The sequence below is a fragment of the Crocuta crocuta genome, unplaced genomic scaffold (genome assembly GCF_008692635.1).
Source record: "Crocuta crocuta isolate KB4526 unplaced genomic scaffold, BGI_CrCroc_1.0 scaffold218, whole genome shotgun sequence".
Classification (NCBI taxonomy): Eukaryota; Metazoa; Chordata; class Mammalia; order Carnivora; family Hyaenidae; genus Crocuta; species Crocuta crocuta.
In genome coordinates this window covers 9075925-9093502 of record NW_027533170.1, presented here as the reverse complement: position 1 = coordinate 9093502, position 17578 = coordinate 9075925, and the positions used below count along the sequence as shown (strand labels likewise).

The 17578-nt window shown below is 54.4% G+C and overlaps 1 protein-coding gene across 1 annotated transcript in view; it reads left to right on the top strand.

Annotated features, from left to right (window-relative positions):
- Positions 1–1356: 1356 nt before the first annotated feature.
- Positions 1357–17578, top strand: part of RASGEF1C (RasGEF domain family member 1C) — a 39234-nt gene continuing 23012 nt past the window's right edge. The window contains exons 1-6 of the mRNA XM_077746316.1: positions 1357–1494; positions 3042–3224; positions 3380–3502; positions 4701–4838; positions 12612–12812; positions 13872–13946. Of these exons, the coding sequence (XP_077602442.1) occupies positions 3048–3224; positions 3380–3502; positions 4701–4838; positions 12612–12812; positions 13872–13946 (714 nt within the window). The 5' untranslated portion in view covers positions 1357–1494; positions 3042–3047. The remainder of the gene's footprint in view (positions 1495–3041; positions 3225–3379; positions 3503–4700; positions 4839–12611; positions 12813–13871; positions 13947–17578) is intronic.

Here is a 17578-nt window from a genome sequence, read left to right as displayed (position 1 = left end):
CACACGGGCATGGGTGCCCCCACCACCCCGCACTCTTCCTGATCCCCTACTAGGTCCCTCACCCTTATCTCCCCAGGAACGACAGCCTGGCTCCCGCCCCCTCCCCCTATCCCAGGCACACACTCTCATGACCGCAGCATGTCACCCGCCAGCCTGCCTGAGCTTTTGCACACACTGACCCCCTTGGCCGGGCAGGTGTCCAGACGGACTGCCTCCTGCCCTCAGTGCTCAGCACAGCCAGCACCACCCCGCCCCCAGCCCTGCTCTGTGTTCCAGGCAGGCTGCAGCACCTGCTGGAGGAAGGAGGAGGCTGGCCTGTGCCTCCAGGGCCCCCACAGCGCCATGCTGGCCAGCACAGCTGCAGGAAGGGCCAGGAAGGTTGGTGGGGTACCACCGTAGCTCTGACGTCCCTCCCCTCTCCCCTCACCTGGGCACACCCTGCGGAGCACGTACGTCTCTGCACACGTTGGTCTGATCGTCATCTGCTTCCCACCACCAGCTCTGAGAGACCCCACTGGGCCCATGGTGCCTAGACTGGTGTAGGGGGAACCGGAGACAGGATCGAACACAAGCCCATCCACCGAGCCCCAGGCCACAACGGGCTGCTGGAGGTTGCAGGCATGATGCCGGCAGCCTGTCCACTCTCTGGGCATGCCTGTGGATCACGATGGTTCTGCCCCAGCTCTGCTCCGGCCTCCTGTTGAGCCTACTGCTCCCAAGCAGAGCTGAGTCTGAGCCCATGTCCCGCCTCCTGTGGCAGTTCAGGCTGGAGGTGACCTGGGGGCTTCCCAGCTCACCTCCTAAAGGAGTGGCATCCTGGCCTCTGCAGAAGGGCTTCTCCCACCCTGCCCTGCAGAGAGGTCTCCAGAATCACCTCCACCCGAGATACTGGCCATCTTAGAGAAAATTGGACTGGGATCCCCGGAGAGCGAAGGTGCCAGTTGTCCAGTAGGAAAGACCACGCTTTTCCAGCCTGGCGCATGTTGTCTTGTGGAATTAGGGTCAGACACTGCGCCCTGGGCGCGGGGCAGAGCTGACAGCCACCCCCAGTGATCACAGGCAGCCCCCGCGTGCCCACCTGCATAATTGCCTCCCCCCAGGTTGGTAGGAGGTGGTTTTGTGACATTTCAGTTTCACCAGCTGAAAACTGAGCACTTAGAGCTTTGCCAGGGAGGTGAAAATAAAGTCGTCACTGTCCTTAGGGCCAGGGCTGTGCCAGCGGACATCCACACTGGTTCCCACACTGCCCCCGCCCCATGCTGTGACCCAGTCCCTGTACAGCCCTCCGTGGGGCTCCCTCCAGCCCCCAACATCAGCTCTGACTCTGCACATCCCTGTGTCTACTCCCAGGACCAGGTCACCCAAGAGATCAGGAAGGACAGAAATGGGCCTGCGTTCCTGTCTGCCATGGGGCCGCATAGGCAGTGTGAGCAAGGTGACGGGGAGACTCTGTTCCCTGGAAGATCCCTGCAGTAATCCCACAGGACTCCCTGGGTAAGAATGTGGGGGTGAGGGTGCCTGGGTGGCTCATTGGTTAAGTGTCTGACTCTTGATTTCAGGTAAGGTCATGATCTCACAATTCGGGAGATCAAGCCCCAGGTCAGGCTCTGCACTAACAGCTCAGAGTCTGCTTAGGATTCTCTCTCCCTCTCTCTCCCTCTGCCCCTCCCTAGCTCATGTTCTCTCACTCTCATTCTCACTCTCAAAATATATAAATAAACATTAATAAAAGAGGGGCACCTGGGTGGCCCAGTCGGTTGAGCGTCCGACTTTGGCTCAGGTCATGACCTGGCAGTTCATGATTAGAGCCCCACGTAGGGCTCTGTGCTGACAGCTCGAAGCTTGGAGCCTGCTTCCGATTCTGTGTTTCCCTCACTCTCTGCCCCTCCCCCACTCATGTTCTATCTCTCTAAAAAATAAATAAACCGTAAATAAAAAAGAATGTGGGGTGACTTTAATGTCCAGGATGGGGGATGGTTAAACAGTCACAGGTGTGGCCATGACGCACAGCCATGAGTGCCCTGAAGGTCTGGTTCAGGAAGACTGGCCTACAGGGATATGCGGAAGAACCTGACAGAGGAAACAAGTCCACGGCACACGCACAGATGGGCACGTGCTGCAGGCCAGCCCTTGATCAGTGCCAGCCCAGAGCATGTGCCCTGAGCCCCTCCGGAGGAGGTTCCGGGGGCAAACAGGCCACAGGTGGCCTTTCTCTGCAGCAGGCACCACCAGCTGCACCTCAAGCACCCAGCAGCGCTGACAAGGAGAATCTGGTGCTGCCCACTGGAGGTCAGGCCCTGCCTTGGCGGGGGTCGCTGTAAGAAAGAAGGGAAGGCTTCATAGATGAGGCGGCATTTCGGCCAGGTGCAGTGCGATGGGCAAGTGCACATGGCGGGAGAGCCTTCCGGTGGGGGAAACAGCTGGATAGGCCAGTGGATCTGAATCACACAGAGCCTGGAGCGCCAGGCTGCAGAGGGGTACCTGAGAGAGTGGCAGGTTAAACAAGCTCGTGCAATGGAGAAGTCCACACGGCAGCTTCAGGCAGGCAGGATGCAAGGCCCCACCCGAGGAATTCAGGAATGTGTCCACCTCCTTGGCTCCTTGTGCAGCCAAGATGGCCCCAACGGTGCCATTCCGCCTGCTCAGGGACCCCATAGGGCAGAGAGCTTCTGAGTGCCATGGAAGTTCTAGGATTGCACCTGAGCCCTCCAGTTTGGATCAGATGCACCCCTGAACTAATCACTTTGTGGCCAGGCGGGAGGACATATGCTAATTGTCCAAGTCTTATCAAAAGCAACCCTCATTGCTTTGAGGTAGGAGTGGAAGGGGTTAGTTCCTAAATGGCTTGGACCAAGAGTAGAGGGTGGTTCCTGAGGGGTGCTGTGCTGTGGGGTAAGGATTCCTGGCAGGCCTCCCAGGAAGCGATCACTGGACTTGGGTGGGCACCAGAGTGCCTGTAGGAGGCAGAGCCACGAAGCCAGGAGCCAAAACACCAGCAGGCCCCAGCTCAGGTGTACCTCAACTTCTCTTTGTTATTGCAGGCAGGCATGCCCCGGACACTGAATGCCTCCGACATGGTCACCCCGGGCAGCCTCGGCCCACCCCCCACGGAGCCCACGGATGGCGAGCAGGCTGGACAGCACCTGCTGGACGGGGCTCCCTCATCAGCCTCCCTGGACACCCTCATCCAGCACCTGGTGCCCACGACTGACTACTACCCCGAGGTGGGTGGTCCACCCAGTGGGGAGGAGGGGCCTCAGAGTGGGCTCTCCTCCACCAGGCATGGGGGAGAAGGTAGGGCTGGGGCTGGGCTGGGGCCTGAGGTCACATCCCTGCCATGACTTTGGGAGCACACACTGCCTTTTCTGTGTCCCCCCAGAAAGCCTACATCTTCACCTTCCTTCTGAGCTCCCGCCTCTTCATCGAGCCCCAGGAGCTCCTGGCTCGGGTCTGCCACCTGTGCATTGAGCAGCAGCAGCTGGACCAGCCGGTGCTGGACAAGGTGAGGGGCAGGGCAGGGGCCCTCTCAGTACGCAGGCGCTCCCCTGACTGCCCTCACGCATCTACAACTTGGAGTGGCAGTGATTGCCCCGTTCTCCTGAGGAGGAGCCCACAGGGGTTTCTGACTTGTCCAGGGTCAGAGACAGAAGGGACAAAGTTGTAACCTTTAACCAGGTGCTGTTTTCCAGTGCTCTGTGGGAGCCCTTGGGCTCACCCCAAGTCCAGGCCCAGGCTCCCAGAGCCCCACCAGTAGGACCCTTGCCATGCCGGATGTCTCTGCAGCCTCTGCTGGGCTTCCTGCCCTCCGCACACTCCGTTCCACCCTTCCCTCCCCTGTGGAGTCTGCTGATGGCCTACTCTTCTTGTTCCCCACATCTGTTCCTGGCCAGATCCCGCGGGCTATGACTATTCAGAGGTGTGTCGATCAGACTTTGCTAGTACAGTGGTAGAAATCCACTTGCAACTGGCCTAAAACAAAGGACTTTACTGGCTCATGTAACTGCAAAGTCTCTAGTATCGCCGGCTTCAGGGGCTCAAATGACTCCCATTGAACGTGATCTTTCTCCCTCAGACCCTCCCTCTGTTTTCCTCTTGGCCAGCCTCACCTCTCCCTGCACAGAGACATGTGGCCTCTGCCGCCCCAGGCTCACCATCTATTCTTCCCAATTTGGGTGGAAAGAGCAAGCCATGTTCTAAATAGGTCCCAATAAAAGTCCCAATCTCATTGGCTTAGCTTAGGTGACAAGCCCATGTGTGAACCAATCACTGTGCATCATGGGTATTTACTGTGTTCTGATTGGCCAGCACTGATCTGGGCCCATGCCTCGATGCCTGAGGCAAGGTAAGCTCCCCCTGAACCTCAAGGGCTGGGAATGAGTGAGAGGGGAAATCCCTAAAGCAAACTGAGATGTTATCACCAGAGGAAGGGAGGCCGGATGCCCGGCAGGGAAAACAAGAGAGGACCCTGCCCCAAAGGTATCTCCGTCCCTGTCTGTTCCCCTGTGGTCAGCCCCATCCCCATGTCGCATCCCTGTCACCTGACACAGAGAAGGCACTTGGCACACCTCCCTTGGCCACCAGCGCCGCTCCCTCAGTGGCCCAGACCCCAGCAGAGGAGGCGCTGATGCAGCGGCCCATGTGGCACCCAGGCCTCCAGGCACCCTTCACCGAGCGCACATGCTCCTTGGCTTGCCTTGCAGGCCCGGGTGCGGAAGTTTGGCCCTAAACTGCTCCAGTTGTTGGCCGAATGGACGGAGACATTCCCGCGGGACTTCCAGGAAGAGTCGACCATCGGGCACCTGAAGGACGTGATGGGTCGCATTGCCCCCTGTGACGAGGTGGGCAGGCCTAGCGCAAGTCCTACACCCCTGTCTGCACCCCTACACCCGGGACCTGAGCCCATTCCTGGGGCCAACCTCAGGACCCTCATCTTCCCATCTGTACACTGTAGCTCCTCTAAAATGAGCCCCTTTCTGCCCCATCAGGAAATCAGGCCCTGCACAGCTGCCACGGAAACCACGTCTCTGGTTCCAGGCGTCTCTTGACCTCGCTCCTGTCCTGCATTCATACATGGCATCAGATGGCAGGCGAGGAAGGACCCACTCCTGGGCTCTTGTGATCAGGCCCTTGGTCAGTGATCCATTAGGCTGGCCCGGAGGGCCCTGGTAGGGACAGAGGAGGAGAGAGCGCCCCCGTGTGGCTAAAACCTCATCCCAGGGTAAATGCTCTAGTGGCTTGGAAGGCAGCCAGTGTACTGGGCATCAGGTGCCTCGGCACCTCACACCCTGCCCTGTTCTTCCAGCCGCATTACTCTGGGAAAGACACTTAAAGGTAAAAGGAGGACAAAAATCCCCATCTCTCAGCATTAGTGGCAGAACAGGGGATGGAGATCTTCTGGTACATTTAGAAGGGGCAGGTTTATCAGAATCTCCAGGACGACACTTTGGCCAGTGCTGATATTGCTTTACCTAGGAGAGAACACTGGGGGGATGCACATCACTTGCCCTGGGAGGAGACTGCATGTGGCAAGCTGGTAGCTAGTCATGTGCCTCACAGTGGGTCTGGACATGGCAGAACCAGGTGCTTGTGAAACAGAGGAAAACAAAGTCAGGCAGGGCAATAAGAAGCTACAAGGCCCATGACTTAACTGAGGCTCAGAGAGGGAGGCCTTGCCTGTGGGTCACTTCACATAGCAGACAAGTGACTTAGCCATTCTGAGGGCTCAGCGAAATAAGGTCATCTCTTCCTCCTCCCTCTACTCCTCCTCCCCTTTCTCCTCCTCCTCCTCCTCCTCTTCCTCTTCATCCCCTAATCCATCTGAGGATCCTGACACTTGGCTTAGGATGCAGCAGGAAATGGGGCCAGAGGAAGCTCAATGACTGGATGAATCAGGAGGGTGGGTAGAAGCAGGGAGGGAGATGCTGGCTGACTGGCTGGATAGGTAGTTGGCTACTTGGATGAATGGGTGGAGGGAGGAAGATAGATGTTTGGGTATTCTGATAGACAGATGGACTTCTGATGTGAGTGGATGTGGAAAGGTTGATGGATAGGTGGGGGGATGGATAGATGGATGGATGGGAGAGTTGGTGAGTGGTAGTGGATGGGCCGATGTGGGTGTGGGTGAGTGGATGGATAGATGAATATGGATGGATGGGCAAATGGATGGGTGGATGGGGGGATGGATGGGTGGATGGATGGATGGATGGATGGATGGATGGATGAGGGTGTATGGTTGGGTGAATGGATGAGCAAATAAGGATGGATGTATGGATAGATGGGGGGATGGATGGATGGATAGGTGGATGGGTAGGTGGATGAGTAGAGGGATGGATGGATGGGTTGGATGGGTGGGTGGGTAGATAGGTGAATAGAAGGTTGGGTGGGTGAATGGGTAGATGAATAGATGGGTGAGAGGGTGAGCAAGTGGGTGGATGGAGGGAGGGATAGATGGATGGATATGTGGATGGATGAATTAAGGGTGTATGATTGAGTGAATGGATCAGTGAATAAGGATGGATGGATAGATGACAGATGGGTGAATGGATGGATGAATGAATGGGTAGAGGAGTAGATGGGTGGATGAGTGGAAGGAAGGTTGGATGGGTGGGTAGATATATAGGTGGGTAGAAGGTTGGATGGGTGGATGAATGGATGGGTGGGAGGGTGAGTGGGTGGGTGGATGGATGGATGGATAGATAGTTGGATGAGTGACATTAGGAATGACAGAGTAAGGATTGTGTGAACTGATGGATCTGTGTGTAGGTGGGGGACTATGTAAAAGGGCAGACGGGCAATAGCACGTGAGGGGAGAAGAGATGGATGCAGGTGGGTGGATGGATGGATGGGTGGAGTGGAGGGGAGCGGGGGATGAGGGCCCAGTCTCCTGCTTCAGTCGCCTCTCCCCAGGAGGCCTTCAGCAGAATGAGATCTAAACCATCGACAGAATTATCCACCTTGTCCGGCCTGCCTCTGCCATTGGTGGAGCCACTTCAAAGGCAGACCCTGCCCTTCTGGCTGCAGTGGTGAGGATGGGTGTAAGTCCCAGGCTGAGAAACTGCCAGGCATGCCACCAGGGCTGTGCTGGGAAATCGTTTCTAACCACCCGGGGATGAGAATAACGGAGGCCTAGGAGCGGCTGTCAGGAGCAGGCATCCACCAGGTGCAGGTGTCTCGAGAGAAATAACTCATTGCAGACATTCTCATTCCCTAGCTTGGGATCCAGTCAGGTGTGGTGAGCGGAATGGGCTGGAATGAGGTTCCCCGGTCCCCACCCCACTCAGCCAGGCCCAGGCCAGGGTGCTTCCATGTGTCTTTGAGATCCCCAAGTTGCCCTTGCACAGGAGAAGCCCATCCAAAGGGTATGTCCTCTATGTCCTACTTCTCCTCCCCTGGATGCTGCAGGTGGGTATGGGTTGCTCCTCGCCCCCCAGCAGGAGCAAGGGCTGGGCTCAGAAAGGAGCTGGTGACCAGACTGATAAGGCAGGGCCAGTAGGCCTCTCAGAGCATGGAGTCTGGACCATACCATGTGACCCCACACAGATCCAGGCTCAGAAACCACAGCTCTGTGATCTCAGGCAAGTTACCTCACCTCTCTGAGCTTCAGTCTGCTCATCAGTAAAAATATTGTTCCCACCACACAACTTTGCAGCAGAGAGTTCCTGAAGTCACGTGTGTTCATGTTTTGGCACTTGGTAAATGTGAGCTGTGATGGGGAACAAATTATTTCCAAATTTCAGGCATATGGGGCTTATTTTTAGCTTTAATGGAGCTTTTATTGTAGAACATTCCAAGCATACACAAACACAGAGAATAGTAACCATGAACACCTGTGTATTTATCACCTAGGTTCAACAATGATCAACATTTTGCTGAATTCGTTCCTTCTATCCCTTTACACACTTCCCCTTCCCTCCAAATTATTTTTTAATGTTTATTTATTTTTGAGAGAGAGAGAGAGAGCGAGCATGAGAGGGGGAGGGGCAGAGACAGAGAGTCCCCCTCTAAGGAGGACAGAGGATCAGAAGCAGGGCTGACAGCAGAAAGCCTAATGTGGGGCTCGAACTCATGAACCATAAAACTGAAGTCGGATGCTTAACCGACTGAGCCACCCAGGTGCCTTCCACCCAAATTATTTTTAAACAAATTATAAACATTATATCTTTGGCTCCAAAAATATTTCAGCATTATCCTATAAAAGATTTCTCACACAGGGATAGGATCAAATGATATAAAGTGCCGTGCACAAATCCATGAAATGAGCACGAGTGTTTTCAGAGCTGTGTGTCTTTGGGCAAGTTACTTAACCTCTCTGAGCCTTAAATTTCTTTCTATAAAGAGGGAGGGTGATAAGGGCTGTGACATAATAATGGAACTCAGGGAAGAAGAAGAAACATCACAGGGCCAGAGCCAAGGGGGCTTTCCCACCAGAGGACTGTGAAAGGTGACACCTCTCTCTTATGCGCTGCCCCCTCTCCTGAACCCTCATGTCCCTCCCTGCACTGCCCACCATCTCTCGGTACCTGGGAACAAAAGGCCAGAGAGCTGCTGAAAAGGCTTTTCTCTGTGACTGAACATGGAAGTCTTCCCAGCACCTGGCCCTTGCATTGGACCTGCTCAGGGCCACCCTGTGCTAGGGAGGGGACCTGCTTTAGAGGGGCTTCCGGTGGGTTGGACTCAGCAGTTTTGGCTCAGGGAGCCAATGCTGAGGCTGAGGGGGAAGCCAGGGGAGACCCCGAGGTCACAGCTCCAGTAAGGGAGACAGGACAGGAGGATCCTGGTGCCCTGGCCACACCCCCCGAGCCGGCTTCACCGAAATCTGATACCATTGAATCTCCTGGGGACTGACCTTGCTTTCCCATTCACATGACTGTCTGCTGGGCTGACCTGCTGCCCTTGGAGGCTCCCCTGCACCCAAGGGCACAGGTAGTGGAAGGCTGATACCAAGAACAAACTGGGGGCAGGTGCAGAGCTCCTGCCCATGCAGGGTGGGCTGAGCCTATCGCAAGGACCCTGGGCTGGCTCAGGTGGGATCTGCAAGAACTCTGAAGAACAGAGGCCCAGGACTATCCAGCAAGAGATGAGTTCTAATCACGAAAGTCCAGGAGGCACCTTAGAGAGGCACAGCCTTCACCCTTGGACGGCCTCTGCCCTTGAAACCCAGCTCTGTGCACACAGCAGGTGGCTCTGTGGAAATGGATGCCATGCGGGGAAGCTACATTCTCCTCAGTGTGGATTCCTGATGGGGGCAACGATGGCCTTAACATTATCAGTGCTCTCTGGGTCTGCTCAGATGCACCTAAAAGATCTCTCAGCCCCATCCACAAGGGGATAATCAGCGAGGAAATGAAGGATAAATACCATCCCCATATTCCGAAGGGGTGCAGAAGATTCCAGAAAGAACCAACAGATAAGCTTGAGGTTAACACCACCAGATATATTCTAAAGGAATGAGCTAACAGGAAAATGATAATCATTTGGAGTGAATATGGGTTCAGTAGAAACAATTGTGCTAAATTATCTGCATATTTTTTATTTTTTTTAACATGTATTCATTTTTGGGAGACAGAGACAGACAGAGCACAAGCAGGGGAGGGGCAGAGAGAGGGAGACACAGAATCTGAAGCAGGCTCCAGGCTCTGAGCTGTCAGCACAGAGCCCGACGCAGGTCTCGGACCCAGGGACCGTGAGATCATGACCTGAGCCAAAGTCAGACGCATAACCCACAGAGCCACCCTGTGCATTTTAAAAATAGGGTAAGCACGTGGCTCTAGCAAACTACAGGCACGGACGTGCTGCATCCTTGACTTCAGGAGGGCTCCTAGCTCTACATTGGAGAGGCTAACCAAGGAGAAGCAGGTGAAGGCCACGTTCATTCAGTCAGCATGTGCAGGAGCCCCTTCCCTGTCCTTCACACTGGCGATGAGCAAAGAGTGATGTGGTATTATCTTCATGGAGCTGACAGTCTGCAGAGAGGAGATACTCAGTCTCCTGATGGAGGCTTGGCCGAGGGTTCGAAGGAAGCCTGGTGCTCTGAGGTCCCAAGGATGAGAAGAATGTGCGGAGAGAGGGCTACACAGGCCCTGCGGGGGGCGGGGAAGGGGTCAAGGGATGAAGGAGCTGCATGTGTCTGGAGCACAGAAGGCAGGCAGGGCCCCGTGTGGAGGCCATCGAGTGCAGCCAGAGCCTGATTTCAGGACCCCGGAGCCCTGCAGGGCTTCTGTCTTTGCAAAGCCGTGGAGGCATTTTAAGGAAGGGAGAGGCAGGGGTCAGACGTGCATTTTCGACAGATGGCTCTGGCTGCAGGGTGGAGCCTAGAGGGGCCGGCATGGATGCCTAAGAGGCCCATAAGGTCTCTTAGGGCTACAGAGACACAGAGATAGAGCAAGGAAATAGCAGAAAGCAAGATCAAGAGGGTTGGTGATGGCCAGGAGGGGTGTGGGGGGAGGGTGGCTGACGATGGCTCCAGGTCCTCGTGCCGGACAGACAGAGGGGGCAGCTCTGGGCAAGGGGAGGGTGACTTCCACTTACGTGCATGGGGTCAAGATGGCCCCTGACCCATGCAGCTCTGGAGATCAGAGAAGTTGGATGCTGTCCACTCACAAACACTAAATGACACTCAAGACAGCGTACAGAGTGAGGGGAAGGGGAGGACCAGATGGAGACAGGGAGGATCACTCCCCCCTCCTCCCACTGAAGGATGATCAGACAAGCCTGCTGACAGCCTGAGGCAGGAGGAACTGGAGGCTGAGGCGAAGACAGATGCTGCCTGAGAAAGGGCCCTGGGCTCTCCCGACAGGGAGGTGGCAAGGGCCAGTCCGGAGGCTGACAGGAGTGGGTGACGTGGGGTGGGGTGGGGGAGGGGTGAGTGGGGAAGGAGGGCACATGACGGCAGTGTAGCTGCCTGAGTCTGAGTCTGAGTGAGGAGAGACATAGGGGGCCGGTGCGGGTGTCAGGGCTCACAGGATGGACCCCAATCCCCATTTTCCCAGCACACACAAAAGACCTGACAGGCTGACCCCACTTCTGGACCCGGCACAGCCAGTCTGCAGACAACCTCAGCTTATGCACACACCGCCCAGCTAACCGGTGGCTCTGCCCGCTGTGGCTCTGGGAGCAGGACTTAGGGCTCGGCTTGGGTTAGGGTTGACAGCCTCCCGCGTCCCGAGAGCTCTGCCCACGGCCGCCCGACAGAGAAGCACTCCTGTGAGTGCTGGGTGGATGCTGTCCCGTCCCCCAGAGCCCTGGGCGCCACAGCAGTGCTAGGCCTCAACGGCCCCCCTGGAGCCCCGTCGGACTCAGTGTTGAGGGCCTGCCATGTGCACTCAGCCCAGCTTGCCGGATGCCCCACCTGCAAAACACTGTGGATCTGTGTGCATCAGGGAAGCACGAAGAAACTACACTTCTGCCATCTGAAATGGCCTGGCAGGGCCCGGGGCGCCTGGGTGGCTCAGTTGGTTACGCGTCCGACTTAGGCTCTGGTCATGATCTCATGGCTCGAGAGTTCAAGCCCCACATCGGGCTCTGTGCTGTCAGTGTGGAAAGCCTGCTTCAGATTCTGTGTCTCCCTCTCTCTCTCTGCCCCTCCCCTGCTCGTGCACATGCTCTCTCTCTCTCTTTCTCTCTCAAAAATAAACATTAAAAAAAATGTATGAGATTACTTAGCAGTCCTGACGACTGACCACCCGTTATTCTCCAAGCTCTCTGGGCCCTCTGGGCACCCTGCCTGATCGCTCCAGACACTCTCAAGCTGGCTCAGGGGTTGAATCAACCCCTTGGTGGGGGGGGGGGGTGGCATTTGCTGACAAGTTCAGGGGCTCCTTCTGTGGATTACTGAGCAAGCCCTGGGGAACGGTGGATGTCAGACTTGGTAAGCACAGCCAGTCTGATGGTGCCTTCCTTGGAAATAGGGGTCTCTGATGGGGGGAAATAATCAGTCTCCCTGAGGCTGTGGGAGGGGAGGATGGGTGCCCCTTCAGGGTGGGGCCACGGCCTTTTCTTCCCCAATCCAGGGAAGCCCAGCAAGAAGGCGTCTCTGAGAACTTTTGTGGGTACAGGCAGTACTTACGAACGGCCCACCGTGTGCCCAGAGCCTGGCCCAGCCCTGACACCACAGAGGTGGCGACTCAGGCTTCCCTGCCTCCGCCCGAGGTCGTTCTGATGGGGCAGTGAACAACTCTGATCACCTCCCACAGCGGCCCCATAGAGAAGTCACAGGGGGTGACCTGGAGAAGTGCTGTCGGAGCAGAGATAGGACAGCACAGCTGGTCAGGAGCACCGCTCTGAGTCAGGAGGAAGGGGCACCCGGTAGAGGGGCCCCCGATGGAGGGGCACCCGTGGAAGCCAACAAAAGGCCAGCACCTGCGGCAGGGCCCATTCCAAATCTCCCTCCTCTCTCCCTGCCTGTCTCCCTGGCAGTGTGCACCCCTTCCCAGAAAGCCGGGGTGGCCCTGGACCCCAGTCACCCTCCCCGATGTGTGATCTTCTAGCTTCCACTGGACTGGGTGAGGGCACATCTAGCAACAGCTCATCCCTGCCAGCCCGGAGCCCCAGACGCTGGGTGTGGGGAGAAAGGTGTCCAGGCACGAGCTCCTCTCTCTCCGCCTCCTCTGCAGGCGTACAGAAAGAGGATGCATCAGCTCCTGCAGGCTCTGCACCAGAAGCTGGCGGCCCAGGGCCAGGGCCCGGAAGGGCTGCCGGGGGCCGACAAGCCCATCTCCTACAGGACCAAGCCACCGGCCTCCTTCCACAGGGAACTCCTTGGCGTCTGCAGTGACCCCTACACTCTGGCCCAGCAGCTGACCCACGTGGAGCTGGTGAGCAGGCCCGGGCCATCCTCTACCCAGACCCAGAGCCGGGAACAGCTGACAACCGGCTGTCCCTGATCCCCGCCCCCCCCCCTCCACCTTGTGCCACCATAACCCAGGGCTTGAGCCTGTCACCGCAGGGCCGGCCGGTGTCTCCAGGATTCCCTAGCTCTGGAACAGTCTCGCCACTCCAGCAGGAGGGCTGGATACGCTCGGCCTCCTGAGAGTCTGGGCCTAGTGCAGAGGCCCTGGGTTCAAATCCTGGCTCTGCTACCACCTGCTGCGTGATCTTCCGCCACCTAGTGCCTTCCCTACTAGGGCCTCAGTTTCCCCAGCCAGGACTCAGACATACCGCACCCACCCTAGCCTTCCGGAGGAGTCCAGACAGGCCTTCCTGCTTGTGGGGGGATACCTCAGCATGGTGCATTCCCTGTAGATGCAGGGTAAGGGGCTTGCCCCGGGTGTGGGGGGAGGTAGGGGAGTAGGTTTCCTCCCTTTTAAACCTCCACCGTGTACGTCTCCCTTACTTTCTGGCATTAGACTCAACACGTAAGGTGTGCCATTGCATTTCATTTCCCACCACCCTGCCCCATAGGCGCTATTATTCTCCTCTTTGCACAAATGAAGAAACCAAGGTCCAGAGATGTTAAGTGACTTGCCAGAAGTCACACAGTAGAAGGGACAGAGCAGGGAGTTAATTCTGACCCAGACCCCATGCTCTGAGCTACTAGGCCTCCCCTGGAGGGAGCTAGTCATTTCAATTACCCGGTTTTGAGGCTACTTTCCTGGGTACCACACTCCCCAAGTGGTCCCTTTGGGGACATTGCTTCCTGCCCCCCATGAACTACGGCAGCCCCTGGGCATGGGAAAGGTGGGTGCCTCCTTCAGGATGGTTTTGAGCTCCGTGACAACCCAGAATGTGGACCCCTAGTGAGGAGGACAGGTGTCCAGAGACCCTCTGGGTTGGGCTGAGAGGCAGGGAGCCCACAGGAGCACCATGCCAGGCCCCCAGTGGACACCCTCCATCCCTGCCCCCTTTCCCGACGCCTCCTCTCCCTTCTCGTGCAGGAACGCCTACGACACATCGGGCCTGAGGAGTTTGTCCAGGCTTTTGTGAACAAGGATGCTTTGGCCAGCACAAAGGTAGAAGGCCCTTAGACGGGCTGTCTCAGCAGCCACCCCCACCCACTGGCCCTTCTGGAGAGTGTCACGAGTGTCAGCTGGAGGAGCTTCGGAGGGGCCCAGAGCAGAGCAGATGGGCTTGGAGGGGTTTTGTCCACTCCACCTGTGTCCCTCCACGTTGCCGCCCAGCCTGAGGGCCTCAGACCCCGACAGTCCCTGAGTCCGGGGGAAGCCAGCTGGTCACCCACCCAGCGAGGGTGGAGGGGAGGGTCAGGCGGGGAGCCAAGGCCCCGGGTGAGAAGGAGAGGGGAGGGCACACCGGAGGCTCTCCAAGCCCCACATGCTCTCCCAGCGCGTTTCGGTGGGCGCTGGTGCCCTCCAGCGGCCACCCGGGGTATCGCGTGCTAGTGCCCGCTGCCTGCCCAGGAAAGGTAACCATGTGCTCTCCCTCTAAGTGGTGCGATGGCTCCTGGGCCGCGCACTAGGGACAGCATCCGCACACTGGATCTCGGGTTTGCCCCTCGTCCTTTACAGCCCAACCAGCAGGGTGCCTGGGGCTTATCAACCGGGGTCAATTGGAATCAGAACTGGAAACACTGTCATCTGCTCTCTGACCCAATAAAAGAAGAGCAACTAAATAAGAATGCATTTTCACCTCTCAGACAAGCAAGGATTAAACGTTGTGGGTATGTAGGAACAACCTCACACACTGCTGGTAGGGTATGAAATTAGCACGGCCGCCTTGGGGGACCGCTTGGCAATAGCATCAACACTTGACATGTACACCCTTGACCTCATCTTTCCACGCCTAATAACGTATCCTACAGACGTGCACACCCATGTACACAAAGTTGTATGCACATGCATTAAGATATTTGGGATACACTGGGGCTGTTATGGCCAAAGGCTGGAAGCGAAATACCTTATCAACCATGGGGGCTCAATTACAAATCACGGTCCATCCACACGTGGAATGCTGTGCGACTCTTAACAAAGAGTAAGAGTGACAAGAAGTATAGAATGATCCCGCAGATCGACTGTAGAGACAAAAACAAAAAACAAACAAACAAACAAAAAAAACCGAGAGTGAAGAGCAGCCAAAGAGTATGTGGCTGTTGTGAAACAACAAAAAGGAGGCTGCGCAATTTACGTCTGTTTGCACTGCACATGCGCTTAGACAATCTCTAGGAAGCCCTGCGGGGTGGGGCAGGGCGGTGGAAGGAGACTGCCTCTTAGCAGATCGTTTTCCACATTTGGTTTGGGTTTGGGTTTGGGTTTGGGTTTTGGCCATCTCCCAGAATGACATCAAGATTGCAGGTGACCTCTCCTTACCCACTCTATGGTAGAGGGACGTGCGTGGTCTTCCCAGCCTCCTGCTGCTTACAACACTCCTACACGTTTCCATGTACATCGGGGCATATTTTTCTAGGTCCTCAGTTCTCAAATGACTTGGTCTTACAGCCCCTTTTATGCTCTTAAAACTTTTGAAGGACCTCAAAGAACTTTTGGTCATGTAGATTGTATCTACCGATATTCATCATATTAGCCATTAAAATTGATACATTTTAGGGACATCTGGGTGGTTCAGTCGGTTAAGCGGTTGACTTCGGCTCAGGTCATGATTTTGTGGTTTGTGAGCTGTATTGGGCTCTGCAGTGACAGCGTGGAGCCTGCTTGAGATTCTCTCTCTGCCTCTCTCTCTCTGCCCCTCCCCTGCTCATGCTGTCTCTCTCTCTCAAAATAAGTAAACTTGAAAGAAATGATAACTTTTAAAGATATTTATTTATTCAAATTATCGATAACAACCTAGTATGGGTTCACATAATATATTTTATGAAAATAACTAGATTTTCCAAGTAAAAAAAAATGAGAAGAGTGATGTTTTACAGTATTTTTACAAATCTCATTAATGACAATGTAACAGAAAGGCAGCTAGATTCTCGTATCAGAGAATGCATCTGCGTTCAATCTCTTAACATACATTATTTCGGTTGAAAATCCAACCCCCAGAAATAATATGTAGTTGGAAAAGGGGATTGTATTTTACAGCTTTTTCAGATAATTCTGAATATTTTTCCTTGATACTATGCTAAAACTCAGCAGGTGGTAGTTTTTTTAAGATTAATTGCAATTTGGAATCCAAAAATATAACAGTGGATTTTCTATGTTATATTAAAATCTATTGATTCATCTTGCATCTTGAATGTATCTTTTGCTCATGCGTGATTTTATAACATCATACATTGGTCATTTGGAAAATAGGAGTTTGCTGAATCAGGCAAATCTTTCAAATGTTGATAACCTTTCATCATACAATATTTTTTAAATCTTTTTTTTTCTTTAAAGTTTATTTAGAGAAAGGAGAGAGGGGCAGAGAGAGAGAGAAAGGAGAGAGAGAATCCCAACCAGGCTCCGTGCTGTCAGCACAAAGCTCAACTTGGGGCTTGAACTCATAAACCATGAGATCATGACCTGAGCCAATGTCAGACACTTAACGGACAAAGCCACCCAGGCAGGCCTCATCATACAATATTTTTAAGTCATATCCATTAATATCACTACTGATCTCATCCTTCCAAACAGCCCTTAAGTCTTGGGAAACTGTCAAGGTCACAGAGACAAGATATATGTTCTACAAGTTTGCAACCCTCTCTTAAAAACTTGAAGTTTATCATTGGCAACAAATGCTATCAATTGCTTCCTTGAAGTGACAGGCTCATCTTGTTGATTTCAAGAAAATATCAGCCAAATACAGAAGTCTGGAAAACCATAGCTGGTCAGTCCTTCTTTTGAGTAAAAATGCTGTCTCCTCAGAACAGTGGCCAGTTCTGCTCACAAGCCAAATCACACCAGTACTTTTCCTCAAGACCTGACTTCTGTATGCAGCAGACGTGTTTTGTGTTTCGTTACATAGAGTACCAAAAAGAGGGTCACCTGGATGGCTCAGTCGGTTAAGCTCCAACTTCACCTCAGGTCATGATCCCATGGTTCGGGAGTTCAAGCCCCACATTGAGCTCTGTGCTGACAGCTCGGAGCCTGGAGCCTGCTTCAGATTCTGTGTCTCCCTCTCTCTGCCTCTCCCCTGCTCATGTTTTCTCTCTCTCTCTCTCAAAAATAATTATAAAAATAAAAATAAAATTTTAATTAAAAAAACAAAAATGTGTACACAAGGATTGAGATTTAATAAAATTGAAGTGTTTGCCTCCTCAAGGACATTCTGAAGTCACACTCACTTTTTTTCTTTGACTATATGCGTGTGATAGTGAGGAACACAAGGGTCACTGAGTATGGTTTGCTGACTCTGCCTTGCAGGCTAAGAGGGAAGCCATTTTACATGCTTTTCTTTTACACGTCAGTGCAAATGTCAACACAATGAAAAGACAGTGACATTGTATGAGTATGAAAATAGCTGTGCCCTTGGAGAACTGTCGCGTCACACATACCTAGGAGGGAAATCACCGGGTCACAGGCTGGGCCCATGGCCAGCCTTACGGGGCAGTGCCAGGTGAGGTTCCACTCATTCTTCTTGCTCCATATCCTTACTGACACTTGAAACTGTCAGACTTTTTTTTTTTTTTTAATGTTTACTTATTTATTTTTGAGAGAGACAGAGAGATCAAGGGAGGGGCAGAGAGAGAGGGAGACAGAGAACC